The 16,332-nt window shown below is 42.4% G+C and overlaps 1 protein-coding gene across 1 annotated transcript; it reads right to left on the reverse strand.

Moving 5' to 3' along the window:
- Window positions 1-305: 305 nt before the first annotated feature.
- On the reverse strand, window positions 306-1,088 carry LOC149180597 (uncharacterized). The gene has a single exon (XM_089413924.1). It carries the CDS (start codon window positions 1,086-1,088, stop codon window positions 306-308), a length of 783 nt encoding a protein of 260 aa, XP_089270050.1.
- Between the last annotated feature and the right edge of the window lie 15,244 nt (window positions 1,089-16,332).

Consider the following 16,332-nt stretch of genomic DNA (forward strand, 5'->3'; position numbering starts at 1 on the left):
ACAGGTGGTCTGTCTGGCGGGACGATTTCTTCTTGCAGTTCGATGGCTTCCCACACTTTGGGCAGATTTTTCAATCCATTTTCTGAGTATATTCCCATCTACCATGCCAGCTCTGTACAATGCGGTTTGACTGTATTCGTGTGAAGCATGGGAGCGGTTGAAAAAAGGGGGCTGAGCTGATTGCCCGATCTGGCTCCTAATACTGATCCTTGCTTCCTTATCTAAACTGTCCTCTGCTCTGCTGATTTGCCTGCAGTTGCGGATTCTATTGGATACGGTGCCCCATACTTGGACTAGATGCGTGATCATGGCAATGAGTGGGTAGACAGGATGTCGTTGCAGCTGAGGTGGCCTTTGGGGCGGTCACAGGCCTTGTTGGCATAACTGTCAGCATCTTTGTTGAGGCCACGCAAAATATGGTAGTAGCTGACCTCCTCCATCATGTCGTTGAGAATCTGATTTCTACTGATGATTTGCTGCAATAAGGTGTTTGGCGAGGTCTGCCTATGCACCATGAGCCGAATTATGATTGCAGAATCGCCGAAGATAGTCGCCTTTTTGATTCCTAGCCTGATCAATTGCGTGAGTCCTTGGAACAGGGCCAATCCCTCGGCCCTGTTGTTTGATAATTCACCCAGCCCCCATTCAAAATGGAGAATTGGCTCACCATTAGCGTTGCATATAAGACCTCCTGCCCCTGCTTTGCCAGGGTTTGACTTTGAGGCTCCATCGAAAAACATATGAAACCTATTGCAGTTGCTCAGCCATAGAGCAAATTCTTCTTCTTTGAGTCTCAATTTCCAGCCATTACTTGTCTCATTCTGCTGTAAATTCTCTTTTCTCGTTGCCTGGGCACTGATAAGGCTGCCATGTCCATAGTTGAGCAGATTTCTTTCTTCTACACTAAAGTGGGTGGTCTCGATCTTGCCTTGTATGCGGGTGGTGATTGCTTCCACCGCTAAACTCTTGGCTTTGTGGCATATAATTCTTAAATTGTATCCTTTATCTTGAAAAACCTTGTTATTTCTGGCCAACCATATGCACCAAACAAGAGTTAACGGAATTGTGTTCCATATTGTTATAGACATTTTTGTGCCTCGCATCATGGAGCATGAAATGTCAATAATCACAGGGATCCTCAGTCCCTAAACATGTTGTTCTTACCCCTAAAAGAACAAGGTCATCAAACAACAGCACTTCCAATCAGTTCTCCACCTGAAAACACTTCAAAACAGGCTTATTTTGGATCATGTCAGCTGCTCCACTGAGCTACTGCGCTGGAATGCAACTGTCCCTCCTTGTACCTGCGCTGGAAGTCAAGATTAATGAAGGCTACCTGCGCTGGGCGAGATTGGCCAAGTGGCACAGTCATTCTGCAAGGTGTCAACTGCCCAGGAAGCTTCCAAACTGACACTTGGTTCATGAGATTTGCCCTGTGATGAGTAAGAGGTACTTGATCACCATGTGTAAGCAAGGATCTCCAAGTGGACTCAAGAACTGAAGATTAACTGAAGAGGGAGAGGACACTAGTCAGCTCTATGCCAGCCTCAAGCTGACTCATCCTCTCTTCTTCTCTCCTATATATAGAGCTCTTCTATGAGGTCTAAGGAGGCTGGAATTTTGTGTAAAGCAAGGAGGTGCTGTTGGTTTACAGTTAGAGCTATTGGGTGATTGTTTTACTAGAGGTGAAGAAGAGAGTTCTTGCTGCTGGGGAGGTGCTGCTGGATTGGAGCCATCATTGGTTGTAACCTTCTCAGAACCCTGTTACTTCTATCAATAAAGTTTTGCATGTTCTCCTATATACTTGTATTGCATTGATGTATTGTATTTACATGTATATTTGATTCATCCTAATCCATGCTTCAGTTATGAGTACATGTATCTTGTAGTTTGCTCTCTTGTTTTGTGCAGGATCTGTGTGTAGCTGGACCGGCAAAGAGAGCAAGGAGCTGGGAACAAGAGACAAAGAGAGAGGACAAGGATCGACTAAGCGAAAGACACCAGGTTGGTTAATCTTTCTTCATTCTCTCTGTACTTTCATAAAGGAAATCATCAAAACTTTACTTTCAGTTGTTGCTAAAGACTGTCACCTTTAGAGTAGGGATAGGGTCATCCGCATCGGATACTTTTCCCCACAACAAACTGGCGACTCCGCTAGGGAGCCTAGTATCTTGTTGGTGTTTGTAGTATTTTGCTATTCATTTCTTGAAGAAAAGAGTACCAAATCGAAAAGCTTTTGACTATATCAAAAGCGAAGTAGAGGGTCTGCTACTCTTGCTCATTTGCTGAGCAAATTCAAGATTTGAAGAGCCTATCTACAAAAGACTCTTTACTCTTTGTGATAGATCTTCATCCTCTTGATCATCCCTTAGCCTGTACTTGACCTATAGCTTTTTATTTCAGCAAAAACAGTGCATTTTTGAGCTTTTTATGACCCGGAATTCTTTGTAGACGAAACTCTCGTGAGTCAGTGCAGGCTGTCCACAGGCAGTCTGCATTACAGCGCAGGTGCTCCCTTCGGGAACTGCGCTGAGAGTCAAACTGACAGACCAGAGCCTGCGCTGGTCCAGTTAGCCATTGTCTTGCTCAGTTTTCCCTTTGTGTCTTGGCCCTGTTTTCACTGATTTTTAGCTGATTGCTTGCTGGTCATTGTACTTGCTGTAAACCACTTCTCCTTGACATTATTCCGCCTCAGTTGTGTGATGAAACTGTGAATGTTCTTTCAGTATTTCTTGTTTCAGTTACAGTTTCCCATTGTGAAAAGCGAACCAGTATAGCTGTGACCTCTTAGATCCTGAACTGTAAAAGTGTCTTTGTGATCTTATGAGCTAGTTTTATTACTGTTCATCGCTGTTTGAGTTTGTTTGCTTTTCGTTTCATGGTTTGAATCTATACATTTCCTGTGTTTTAAACAAGTCTATCATAAGGTGTCTTTTTGATTGTGGACAAGCTTGTTTATTTCTACTTGAAATTAGATTCAAAATTATACAACAGTTTCCTTTCTGTCTAGCATCAACATTAAGGATAACGAAAAGAAATACATGCATTGTGCATTTTGCATTTGACTGTATGCTTGACAATTTAGGAAGATGTGCATTTTAGTGTGTGTTCTTTGATCTGTGGAAAAAGTTGTGTCTTTCTTTTCCCTCAAGTAGATTAAGGTTTTCAAAGTTGAAAGATTGAAAAGATTTGCTTCTCATTCTTAGATTGCATATAGGAAGTTGTATATATACATCTCGTGGCGAACCTGAAAGGCAAACTGTTAAGAAAGATCAACATTAAAATAAACTCAATTTACATAACAACGCTTTGGAATTTAACGCAAACATCTAGAGGTCTAGGTAGAGACGTGTTCCGGCGTCGTTAAACATAGTGACTGTCGATCTCTACGAAGGTGGGTGATTCCTCCTGAGAGTCGGTAGCACTAACACGGACTTGAGCTCCCGCGTACCGTCGCGTATATTGGGAGACCCCTATAGGCTTTTATCCTTTATCCTTAGGAAACCGTGTCGGCCGCCCTACTGATCGCGATGCAGTGAACACATCATTCACGAAGATCGACCACCCGTACCGTAAAACGTATTCTGTGGTTTCGCGAAAGGTTTGGCACACCCTCTGCCTAGATCTCCAGAGCAGTTTCTTTTGGCCTTTTTCAAACTCTATAACTGAAAAAGTCCAACCGAGCATTTGTCACTTCGGGCTCGTTAATATATCGAAGGCGACTAGAGTCATCTTTAGCTTTTTCTCGACTCTTAAAACATGAAAAGGCAAGTTTGTGTCTAAAAGCGTCGTTAATAAAATTTATTTTAAGCGGAACATAATCACCTATTATTCCCACGTTGATCTTTCAGTTGAAAAGTATGGAGCCCACCAACCAAGGAAGTAACCTTGGTGGAAGTCCAAATCCCTTCTCCTCTTGGGGAGATGTTGGTGCGCCTCATATGGCTACATTGTCACTTCCAGGATTGACAATCGGCCTCCCTGTATGGCTCTTTTCAACTAATGTAGTCCAGATCGCCACTAATCCTGAGCAGTCGAATCAACAGTCAGAACAATCTAGAACTACCCACCAGCCTTCCACTTCTTATGATACTTCCTCTGATCCTTCATCTTCGCAAGGTAGAGCCGGCAAAAGTCAGCCTCCCAAGGAGAAGAAGGAAAAGAAGAAGAGAGAAAAGAAGCAGAAGGAGCCTCTGGCGAAGGCGACTGGGGGCAAGCAGAAGAAAGCTGACAAAAATCCACACACTGCACCGACCGGGCCTAAATCGCCATGTGTCATTTGCAAAGGGACCCACTTCCATCGTGATTGTCCTTGTATTCCCCGGATACTAAGGGACTGGTCCCCAAGGTTGCACAATCCGGTAGCATCAACCTCTGGTTGTCATGTTGATTGCAATCCGTCAACTAGCGAGAGTGAAGGACGAAGAAGGGGACCAAGATCACCCTGTCTATTGTGTGAAGGCAATCATGCCCTCCACAAATGTCCATTCTTAGATGAGGCCAAGAGAGTTTTGGAAGATCGCCCGGTTTCACCGTTGCGACTTCCCCCTGGATACCAAAAACTCGTGCCTAATCCCTCGATAGTTGAAAATCCAGCTGGCCCGCTCAAGTGGTCAGCTGAAGTGTCGGTCATTGAGAATGAACCTACTGAATCTAGACCAGACGAAAGTCTAAAGGTCGAAACGGCAGTTGACCCGGTTCTTCCTCCAGAGGTTCTATTGTCCAATGACTCCGTCATTGAAGATCCGTCTTCAAATGACACCGTCGCCGAAGAGTCGTCTTCATGCGACACCCTCACTGAAGAGAATAAGGATGACACCATCCAGGTTCTTTTCATCAGCACCGACTCCGATGAGCGTCAGGGCAATGTGCCCATTCCTTTATCGCAGGAAGGAACATCATCAGAGTCATATCCGGCCGTATATTCGGTCCCACCACCAAGCAACCTGGTTGTATCCTTTGATTGGAATCAACTAGGCAGACCCCGGTTACCAGCCAGTGTACCATTCAGAATCATTGTCCAGATCTATAGAATGATCATGGCTGGTACTATCATTGATGAAGGGGCGTCTGTGAGTATCCTTTCCTCTGTTGCTTGGAAAGCACTGGGTTCCCCAGCGCTTTTACCTGAGTTGAGAAATCTCTCAGGTTTCGATAAAGGAACCAGTCGACCATTAGGGATCCTCCCCAATGTACCTGTTACATTGAAAGGGAAGACCGTCGAGATGAACGTGTTGGTAGTTCAAGGACCCTTGGATTATAACCTACTCCTTGGACGCGACTATATTTATTGCATGGGAGCGATAGTCTCCTCACTCTTTAGAGTAATGTGTTTTCCACACGAAGGAAGGGTGGTCAAGCTCGTAGACCAACTTTCGTTTCCGGGATCTCGCATCGCAAATAGTCAAATACCATTCCTAAATGGTCTGTTCACTCAAGATTCGCCTCCACCCCCGGTCCTCCTTCCCGATGAGCGCGAGTGATTCGGAAAGAAAGACTAGGACCCAGGGGGCATGCACCCTGGTCTGCTTCGGGCAGAAGAAACCCCGGGCATAAGAAAGAATTTCCGCAGAAGAATATGACTAGTCCGTACCCCGTCCGAAGGAAGTGGGGTTGTTCTAGAATAGTAATCTTTTGTTAAAGTTATGTGTTTGACAAAAGTCATTCACCTTTGTCTGAAAAAGTGGGCAATGCCCGAGTAGGAATTCCCTTATTGCAACAAGTAGTAACCATCTTTGAATTCAAGCCTCGCCCATCGAAACATATGTTTTGAAGGATAAGCAGGGGCAGTCTACGAAGAAGGAGACCGTATTGTTGTGACAGAGGGTAACCATCTTTGGACAACCCAATGATAGACATCGCCGAAGAAAGAGATTGATTTGCGGCAGCGAATCGAACCGTCTTTGGAATAATAAGAAAGAGGCAAGCCTCCCTCAATAATGCCAATGTTTTATCTTTGAGTTGTGTTCTTCTATTGTCACAAATAGCTGTTTATTAAAAGTGGGCAAGACCCCTTAGAATAACGAGAAGACAAGTATCGTTAGCATTAGATTGGCAAGATGACAAGTAATTGTGAACACCCAAAGAAAAGCAGAGGTAGGGGAGAGGAGGGGCAGCCTCGAAATTCTATCCTATTCCTGGGGGCATGCAAACCTTCTGGAGTGCAAGCTAGGGGCGGTTATTTATCTGGTTTTAAGATTAGCCGTTTCCAAATTTGCATGAAAGAAGCCTGTGGGGCAAAAGTAAAATTTGCCAAAATTAGAGCATAGCTGTGGTAAGGCATAAGCTCTATAAAAATTGGTCCTTACGAGAGGCGTTCTTCATATGACTGGTATATCGAGCAGTTTTAGCATATAGTTCATGCTCGTTAAAAAATAAACGCAAAATTCGAGCAGTTTTATGACTGAATTTATGCTCGTTAAAAAATAGAAAAGTGTGAGCAAAAGTTTCCCCCAGAGTTCAAGCTCATGAAAAAATGAACCGGTAAATAACCTTTTGAGATCGTAAATTCATCAGCCACAAGAGCCTTGATCGTGTTGTCATCCATCACCTCCACCGTTCATTTGGCCGATCATTCACTTCCATTTGTGTGTTTACCTCTTTTGAGAAACAGCTGCGAAGAGTGATTTCACCTAGCCATCCTTGTGACACTGCCGCGATTGGAAAATTCCAACCTATACCTGGAATCTGTAGCTATCCCTGTTTATCACTCGTTCCTCAAAAGACGAGTCTTCTTTCAGCTCTTTTCACTGACTCGTAAAATATGAAAAGTTTGCCGAGTTTTGGCCTTCCAGCTCGTTAAATGACCGGAACGCTATCCCTCCTCTAAATTTTAATCTTTTTGGACCTGAGGGATTATTGCACAAAAGGATCGAGCGCTTGTCTTGTTCGGCTCGTTAAAAGTATCGAACAGCCATCCCTTCTGTATTGTTTTATACTTTTTCGGACTTAAGGGATTTTCTGACGAAAAAGGAATTATGGAGTTGACTTTCCGTACCTTTTCAGACTCTCTAAAAACGAAAAGGACCGAGTTTTCGTTGTCGTTAGACTCGTTAAAATGATTAAATAGCGACAAACTTGTCTTTAGGCGAGAACGAGTTTCCCTATCGCTAGGCTCGTTAAATCATAGTGATGGGCTTGCCCGAAGGGCAGGTTATAGAACAAGCATATGTTATCCTCCTCAAGCTTGAAAAAAATAAAGAGGTACTGGTCAGAAATGACTGGGGAAAAATTGGGAGAACATCAAAGTTTAATGGTAGCAAGTCACTCTTGAACATGACACTTTTCCTCCGTACCACATCGGGTTGGGTTGTTTCATTCACCGGTCTCATCACCATGGTCCTCGCCAAACCATCCACATTTGGGGTAATGCTACCGATCCATCGCATCAGTGTCGTTATATGTTCAAGAGGGGTCATTCTGAAAGTGTCAACCGTGTCCCATCCACTGCCATACATTATCCTTCATCCATTCATGATCGCCACCCTGAATCATATGTCACAGTTTGTTTTCACCTCCACTAAAATCATTAGCTCCGTTCCGTGTCATTGATGTGGGATTCATTAAGGCCCTCCTTTGACGGATCGCTTCTTGTCGACTTCAGCTCATTATCCAAGAAGTTGATCTAGGAACACCCCCATCAGTACTTTGAAGCTTGCATGCCTCAATGGCAAGTTTCTCACTTCCGGCGACAGGTATACATCAATGACCTTCGACCAGAAGATTTTGCGTGGCGTTCGACGCCAAGTCCTTTATTCACGCCACGTGAATTGTACTGCAGTACCTTGAGGGTCATCGTCATTATTGGTGATTCCTCTCGCGCTTGTTAACGGTTTTCATTATTGACCGGTAATCAAGCGATGTCTTTCCATGTTCGACTTCAGCGCAACTCTCACATGGATCGACTTGTACTTAGAGTGAAGATCGAACGAGTTTGAAGACCCCGGATCTAGTTTCATCCATCCGGGCTGCGATATATATTCAGGAAATATAAAAGCATTTGCCATGTACATCATTGCAGCAGATGATCATCCTACTCAAAGGATGATAATTTCAGCAGAAAATTATCAGTCTACCTTCAGACGATCGTCTGTCATATGTACCAAAATGTATTTATAAAAAGCTGAGCATGGGAATGCCCGCCTCAGCTAGATCATGAAAATAGAATGAAAAATAATGTATTGTATTGTATTGTATTACAGGGCACTCTCCTCAGCACTGGAACGAACTTCGGACCCTCTAGATAAAGCATTTCACCCGATAAACGGCCTCATACTTTAGGGGGCAACTGTTATAGACATTTTTGTGCCTCGCATCATGGAGCATGAAATGTCAATAATCACAGGGATCCTCAGTCCCTAAACATGTTGTTCTTACCCCTAAAAGAACAAGGTCATCAAACAACAGCACTTCCAATCAGTTCTCCACCTGAAAACACTTCAAAACAGGCTTATTTTGGATCATGTCAGCTGCTCCACTGAGCTACTGTGCTGGAATGCAACTGTCCCTCCTTGTACCTGCGCTGGAAGTCAAGATTAATGAAGGCTACCTGCGCTGGGCAAGATTGGCCAAGTGGCACAGTCATTCTGCAAGGTGTCAACTGCCCAGGAAGCTTCCAAACTGACACTTGGTTCATGAGATTCGCCCTGTGATGAGTAAGAGGTACTTGATCACCATGTGTAAGCAAGGATCTCCAAGTGGACTCAAGAACTGAAGATTAACTGAAGAGGGAGAGGACACTAGTCAGCTCTATGCCAGCCTCAAGCTGACTCATCCTCTCTTCTTCTCTCCTATATATAGAGCTCTTCTATGAGGTCTAAGGAGGCTGGAATTTTGTGTAAAGCAAGGAGGTGCTGTTGGTTTACAGTTAGAGCTATTGGGTGATTGTTTTACTAGAGGTGAAGAAGAGAGTTCTTGCTGCTGGGGAGGTGCTGCTGGATTGGAGCCATCATTGGTTGTAACCTTCTCAGAACCCTGTTACTTCTATCAATAAAGTTTTGCATGTTCTCCTATATACTTGTATTGCATTGATGTATTGTATTTACATGTATATTTGATTCATCCTAATCCATGCTTCAGTTATGAGTACATGTATCTTGTAGTTTGCTCTCTTGTTTTGTGCAGGATCTGTGTGTAGCTGGACCGGCAAAGAGAGCAAGGAGCTGGGAACAAGAGACAAAGAGAGAGGACAAGGATCGACTAAGCGAAAGACACCAGGTTGGTTAATATTTCTTCATTCTCTCTGTACTTTCATAAAGGAAATCATCAAAACTTTACTTTCAGTTGTTGCTAAAGACTGTCACCTTTAGAGTAGGGATAGGGTCATCCGCATCGGATACTTTTCCCCACAACACATATCCTTTGAGTTAATTTGCCCTTCTTACCTTTCCAAGGGAAATTTTTCTTCCAACTGTGAACAGTTTCAACTATAGATGCCTTTGGTTCCCATGCAACCTCCCCTATTGAGGCCATATCTTTCCAGCACTTCTTTGCGACTTGGCAATCAAGGAACAAATGTTGCATTGTTTCTTCAGCTTGACAACAATTTGGGCACCTGGAGGGTCCCAATATGCCCCTTTTTTTTAAGTTTTCTGCTGTTAGAATCTTTCCTTTCAGGAGGAGCCAGAAGAAAAATTTAACTTTAGGAGGGGCTTCCGCCTTCCAAGCCAATTTCCAATGAATCCAGATGACCTGTGGATAAGCGCTTTCACACAATTGTTGATACCCTGCTTTGGTTGTATAAAGAGTTCCCGTAGGGTCCCAGCGATAGCTATCTTTTATCCCTTTTTGGACCGGAGCTTTACTGTGCAATAGACTCTTTAGAGCTAGGAAGCTTGTTTCGAGATCTCTAGGGTAGTCCGGAAAGGACCAGCCTATCCAAGCTTGAGATTGATTTCCCCACTGCGTTATTTGAGCTAAATTCCAAATTCCTCTGTTGTTAAGCCAACTGATAGCTGGGATTGCTTCTATATTGGATCCTATAGAACACTGGCCTGATATTCTGTCAGTAGAGATGCTAATGCTGCCACCTCCCCCGGGTATTTTTGAAGTATGTTGGGCCATATAGGGGATGATTTTCTTACACAATTTCCAAATATTGGTGCTGTCTCTGCTGGGGACATTGGTGTCCAACAATTGATGCCGAGTGCTGTTCAGATATTTGGCCTCAAGGACTGTTTTCCACCATGCTGAGTCCCCTGTAATTAGTCTCCAAACAATTTTAGCCCCGAGGGCTAAATTTAGCAGATTTGGGGATCTTATTCCAAGTCCTCCTTTCTCAAGGGGCTGGATGACATTTTTCCAATTAACCAGGTTAAACTTTTTTTTCTCCGTCTTTCCTCCCTGCCAGAGGAAGTGTCTGAGAGCTTTCTCCATTTTGTGATGGAAGGCCATTGGAGCTTGGATCAGAGAGAAGCGGTAAATGGGCAGAGAGATCAGGCTGATTTTAGAAGTACTAGGCGACCTGCTGGGTTCAGCCACATAGATCCCCATTGCTGAATCTTCCTTTTTATTTTATCAAGAATTCCATTCCAAGTGTCGATCTTCAGAGGCCCCATACTGACTGGCATCCCAAGATATGTGAAGTGACTCCAGTCAAGCTTGTGTGAGACTCCAAGAATGTTTGCAATGCTGTATATGGTGTGATTCGTTGCATTCCATCCATAGACACAGCTTTTAACTTGATTAACTTTTCCTCCTGAATAATCCATGAATTGATCTAGTATCTTTTTGAAGCGCCTTGCAATGGTGATTGAAGCACCTCCCATCAAGAGGGTGTCGTCTGCAAATTGGGAGTGGTTGATGTTCTTTGTGCCCTGCTCAAATTGAATGCCAGTTATGAGGCCTACTCTTCGGTTGTAATCCAAGGCTTTGCTAAAGGATTCAGCCATGAGAATAAATAAATAAGGGGACAGGGGGCAGCCTTGTCTGAGACCTCGGGAGGATTGGAAAGCAGCACAAGGTCGCCCATTTACCAAAGGGGAAATCCAAGGGTTTGAGATGCAAGCTTTGATCATGTTTATGAAGGAGGAATTGAATCCCATTTTGTGTAATACTGCAAACAGAAAGGAGTGTCTGACCCTATCAAATGCATTGGCAAGGTCAAGTTTTAGAACAAAGCCTTTCTCCTTTCTACTTATGCTAGAGTGTATAGCTTCTTGCACAAGGAGAATGGAATCTGATATGTGTCTATTGGGCAGAAATCCTCCTTGATTTTCTGAGATTAATGAGGGAAGGTGAGGCTTGAGCCTAGAAGACAGAATTTTAGTAATAATTTTGTATGCAGAATTGCATAGGGATATGGGCCGAAATCTTGAGAAGGAAGAGGGCCTGTTCTCTTTTGGGATTAGAGCTAGATAGGTTGAGTTGGTGAAGCCCCCCAATTTGCCTTTCTGAAGGGACCAGCGAATCATCTTTAGGAGGTCTTTTTTGATCAGATGCCAGTATTCTCTGTAAAAGCTTATTGGAAACCCATCGGGACCTGGAGCTTTGTCCGGATGGAGACTCCAGATTGCTTTTTGTACCTCATCCTCTTCTATTTCTTGCGTGAGCTTGCTGTTCATTCCTTGAGTAACATCTCTAGTCATGTGTTGGAGTAGACTTGAGTAATCCTCCTCGCTCTTATCCTCAGATAATAGGTTTTTGAAATGAGCGGTTGCTGCTTCTTTAATGGAATCTTGAGTATCGTGGCTTTTCCCATCGCTGTCTTTGATTATACTCACAGTGTTTCTTGCCTTCCTGACTGTAGCTTGCTTATGGAAGTATGAGGTATTCTTATCTCCTTCACGCAGCCACAACTGTCTTGATTTTATCCTCCATTTAATCTCCTCATCTCTGGCTGTTTGCCTCAGCTGGGTATACAATCGAATCTCATCTTCTTTTGCTTGCTGGGTGAGACCATACGCCTCAATGTTTTGCTGGACTGTCTCAAGGCTTTTTTTTATGTCTTTTTTTATGAGCTCAGGTTCCTGGTAGTTGCTCTTTGCCCAAGATTTGAGGGCCTGCCTAGTTTGCTTCAGCTTGGATTCCCAGATATAAGCCGGGGAACCCTCCACGTGCTGGGTCCACGCTTGCATCACCGCGTCTCTAGCTGCAGGGATTCGGTTCCATAGGGGAGAATATTTAAACGGGAGGGGTCCAAGCTGGCTATGACTGTGCAATGTGAGCGTGATTGGATAGTGGTCCGAGGCGGAGATGTTGAGGATATCTGACTGACCGGTGGAGAAGGTGGATAGAAAGGCGATGTTGATGAGGAAACGGTCGAGCCTTTCCATGATATTTCCAGCTCCTAGACGCCTGTTGCTCCATGTGTATCTTCTATTCTTAGGTTTTATGTCTACTAGATCTTTCTCCTGCATAATATGCTCAAGCCTGTTTCTGAAGGGATCTGAGCTATAGTTTCCTCCTCTTTTCTCATTGGTGTGCATGACCAGGTTTAGATCCCCTGCAAGAATAATATTGCTGTCATGATCTTCTTCTATATTTGTGTTCAGAGTATTCCAGCAAACTTCTTTTTCCCTATAGTGGTTTGGTGAATAAACATTGTAAATTTTAACCTCTGCTCCATTGTCCTTACTTTCCAGTTTAACACTGATCCAGTTCTGATGGATTTTGGTGAAGCTGCAAGTCCATCTACTATTGTCCCACATTGTTAGAATGCCACCCGATGCTCCTCTGGCTTCACTGGCGCAGCCACTGTATTGCTTTTGTTGGTTGATGAGTCTGTTGATTTCTGACTGATCTAGTTTCGTCTCTTGAATGAGTATGATTTCGGGCTTTTCACTTTGAATTAGTTCCCTGAGGGCTGCTTTCTTGGAGGGGTGCCCTAGTCCCCTGCTATTCCAGGACAGCAGCTTCATCATGATTTACCAGTGGTATGGAGAGGTGCCTGCCTCTCTTTGCCTTTATTGTTGTTTTCCTTGTCCGAGTGTCCAAGGATGTAGGATTCGATAGGTGTCTGGGATCCCATTGCTATATCTTTCTGTGCACTTTCTTCTCTATGCTGCTTAGCCGATTTCCTGCCAGGTCCATGCTTTTTGGGAATGTCACTGGGCGCGCCATGTTCCTTTGATGAACTTCTGGTGATTCTTATGGAGTTGATATCAGGAGAGGGTTGAGAAGATTGGGGGGGAGAGGAATGGGGATGCGGATCAGATGAGAGGGGGTCCTGTTCGGGGTCATCCTCAGAAAGAGAAGCAAAGGGATTGGATGATGGAGGAATGGAGGGGTCCGAGAGTCTAGGAGGTGAAGTGGGGATGAGAGGAGGGTGCTGCTAAGAGGATGAGGGGGGGGATGATGAGATGAATGTGGATGAGAAGGATGAAGCTGGGAAGGCCCTGGGATTTCAGTTTCTGCTTGCTTCATGGATGAGTTCGTTTTTTTTCTCTTTACTGTTTCCCACTGTTCTTCTTGCTCTATTGAATCTACAGTTATAAGTTTTGGGCATCTATTAGCAAAATGTCCATATTCGTGACATACCTTGCACTTGAAGGGGATCTGCTCGTAGTCCAGCTGTTGAATATGGCACCAGTCATCTACTTTCAGTTTGATTGCCTCCGGTAGTCCGCGTCCCAGATCAACTTCCACACATATTCGCGCACAGGCCTGCATGTTATCCTTGGGTTCACTTCGATCTATGTATTTTCCAACCGCGTTCTCTATTGCTTTGACCGAGTCATCTCCCCAGCAGTGAAGAGGGAGATGAGGAAGTCTGACCCAAACAGGAACAACACTTGGAATGTCCAGCTCGGGATCAAAGTCCGGGGTCCATTTATTGAGGTAGAGTCCTCTGGAATCCATGAAGTAAGGCCCATTTCGAAAGATTAGATCCTTGTCCTCCTTGGTTTCAAAGTGGAAGGTGAAGTATCCTCTGCCGCAAAACCTTATAGATATTTTCCCTTGAACCTTGTCTGCCCAGTTACGCTCCACCCATCTTTGCACAGTTTTGGGTGAGGGCCATAACCCTATAAATTGACCGATTAATCCTTTCTCTGCTAGCGAGATGGCTGCCATGCGAGGAATAGTCGGGGGCAAATGGACTTCCTGTAACACATCTAGTTTCTTTACGAACTTGGTTGCTGTAGGTCTTGGTCTTTGCTGAGGTAGCGATTTCACCAGGTTGGAAAAGGCTTGTTGCAGGTCCGGTTCCCCTCCAGGCGGATCCGGAGGATCCATGGGAAGGATCGTCGAGCAGAGACGCAGTCGCGGATAGAGGCCAAGGGCCGAGAGCAGGCTCAGGCGCGCGCGCACAGAGCAGCCAGGGCTTAATCAAGTTAAACGCTTCAGTTAAATGCCTAATTATTAACCAGTGCATACACAGTGTAATAATTGATGGTTACAATCGGTTTTTCCTCAAGAACATAGATTTAGCAATTTTTTGTCTCGATCAAGAAAACTCTTCTATCCATACGCAGAATGGATTTAAACATAAATTTTCATAATTTCCTTTTCATTTGATTAAAGTAACTTGACAATACTAGAAATTACCATTCCTTAATAACAAATGAGACATAAGAAAGATTTAAGCACTTATCTGTTCACAACCTTGGTGTCAGTAGATTTTCTTCAGGAAGATCTCACAACCCAACCGCAAGTCTGGCAATGACATCTAGACCCTCCCCCAAGCTCTTCCCCTCCAGACAGTAATTATGGAATCTGTATCCAACTTGAGTATCTTGAAGCACCATGACCAACAACCCATCCTCAAGTCACATACCCTCATAGATTCTTTCCGGATCTCCCATTGGTTTATCTCACCTAGCTTAAGGAGTTTTTAGTGGCAACATTCTACTTTTTAACCAAATTTATTACTTTCCTCTCTCAAATTCTCCATCCCCCTAGGCCTTCCTCGAATTCTCCTTTTGAGGAAACATGTGAGTAACCACCTTAATTGTCTCACGAAGTTTAACAATTGTTTTCAGTTTCTTGAAAGTACTTTAATTCTTATTATGCATTATTTATAAATTGTTTTGGTCAACTCAGCCATAGTTCTCTAATGTTCTCATCGAACATATGATGACAAAATCATAACAATATGTAAAAGTAAAAGTAAAATAGTGTAATACGTTAATTGTTCATATAATGTGGGGTGTTACACCATACCTGTAGGTATAATAATAGGGAGATGCTTAAGAAAATTCAATAGAAAAACACTAAAACTTTAGAAACGTTGGAAATTCAACATCAATTACTCAAAAAATACTAAAATAATAATTTATTTAAATGTTCCAAAATCAACTTCAATGTATACAAACATATATATAAATATGTGAATATAAAAAATAGGAATATATTATTAGAAATAATTTTTATATAAAATAAATATGTGAATATAAAAAATGGAAATATATTATTAGAAATAATTTTCTAAAAGATAGATAATAAGGTATTATATAGTCCTTTAAATAAGGAAGAATTTTAGGGGAGATATATATCTAAAATGGTAGAATTCATAGGGAAGGTATATATCTAAAATGATATTAAATTCAATATTATGTAAAAAATAAAAATAAAAATAAATAATTTGAATAAAAATAATAATAAGTAATATGATTAATAATTAGAAAACCACAAAAAACTGTCAAACAATTAATTATTTAATTAAATCAAAGAATAGAAACCTAAAATAAAGAAAATAAAAATATATAAAAATAAAAAATAGAAAAAGAAAATAAATAAAAATAAGATATATATATATATATATATATATATATATATATATATATATAACTTCTCATTAACATATCATATTAAAATATTATTTAAATGTATAATAAAACAAAAGAAGTAAATAAAGGGAAAATAAAAGCAATATTATGAGGAAAATGATAATAATAAATTAAATTAGCAATTGTCTCTAAAGGTGCAAAGGTACACAACAGGAGTAGAAGATTTGGGAAGATTATCTTGCCACTCACTCCAATGCAAGCATTGTTAATAATTTATATGAGTGCAACAAAGTTGCTTATTTATAAGAATATGTAGATGACAGATATCTAAAGCCACTTAGAAAGGGGCATACAAATCTTTGAAGAGGACTTCACCTCTTAGATTTTAATGACTGATGAGCATAATTAGGCTACTATTAGGATTGAAGAAGGCATTTTCGGTATTCAGGAAATACGTCATTGCCAGTTCCTTTGGTACAGTCCAATGTTAGAGAAAGAGGAATGGGAATGACAAGAGGAGGTGAAACTCGAGTAGAGTGACGCTCTTCCAGAGGTGGAAAGAGAGACACTCTTCAAGGAAAAACAATCTAATTTGGTTAATCATATTCTCATTAAATTCATTTATGTGATATTTTTGAACTTCTAAGTTCTAAGTTTTGTAAATATG

Source organism: Pinus tabuliformis, chromosome 3_2, assembly GCF_031772625.1.
Source record: "Pinus tabuliformis cultivar Carrire ecotype Pingquan chromosome 3_2, CPIR1, whole genome shotgun sequence".
NCBI lineage: Eukaryota > Viridiplantae > Streptophyta > Pinopsida > Pinales > Pinaceae > Pinus > Pinus tabuliformis.

Coding starts and splice junctions, on each gene's coding strand:
- LOC149180597 (XM_089413924.1), bottom strand. CDS start 1,088: ATGTCTATAACAATATGGAACACAATTCCGTTAACTCTTGTTTGGTGC.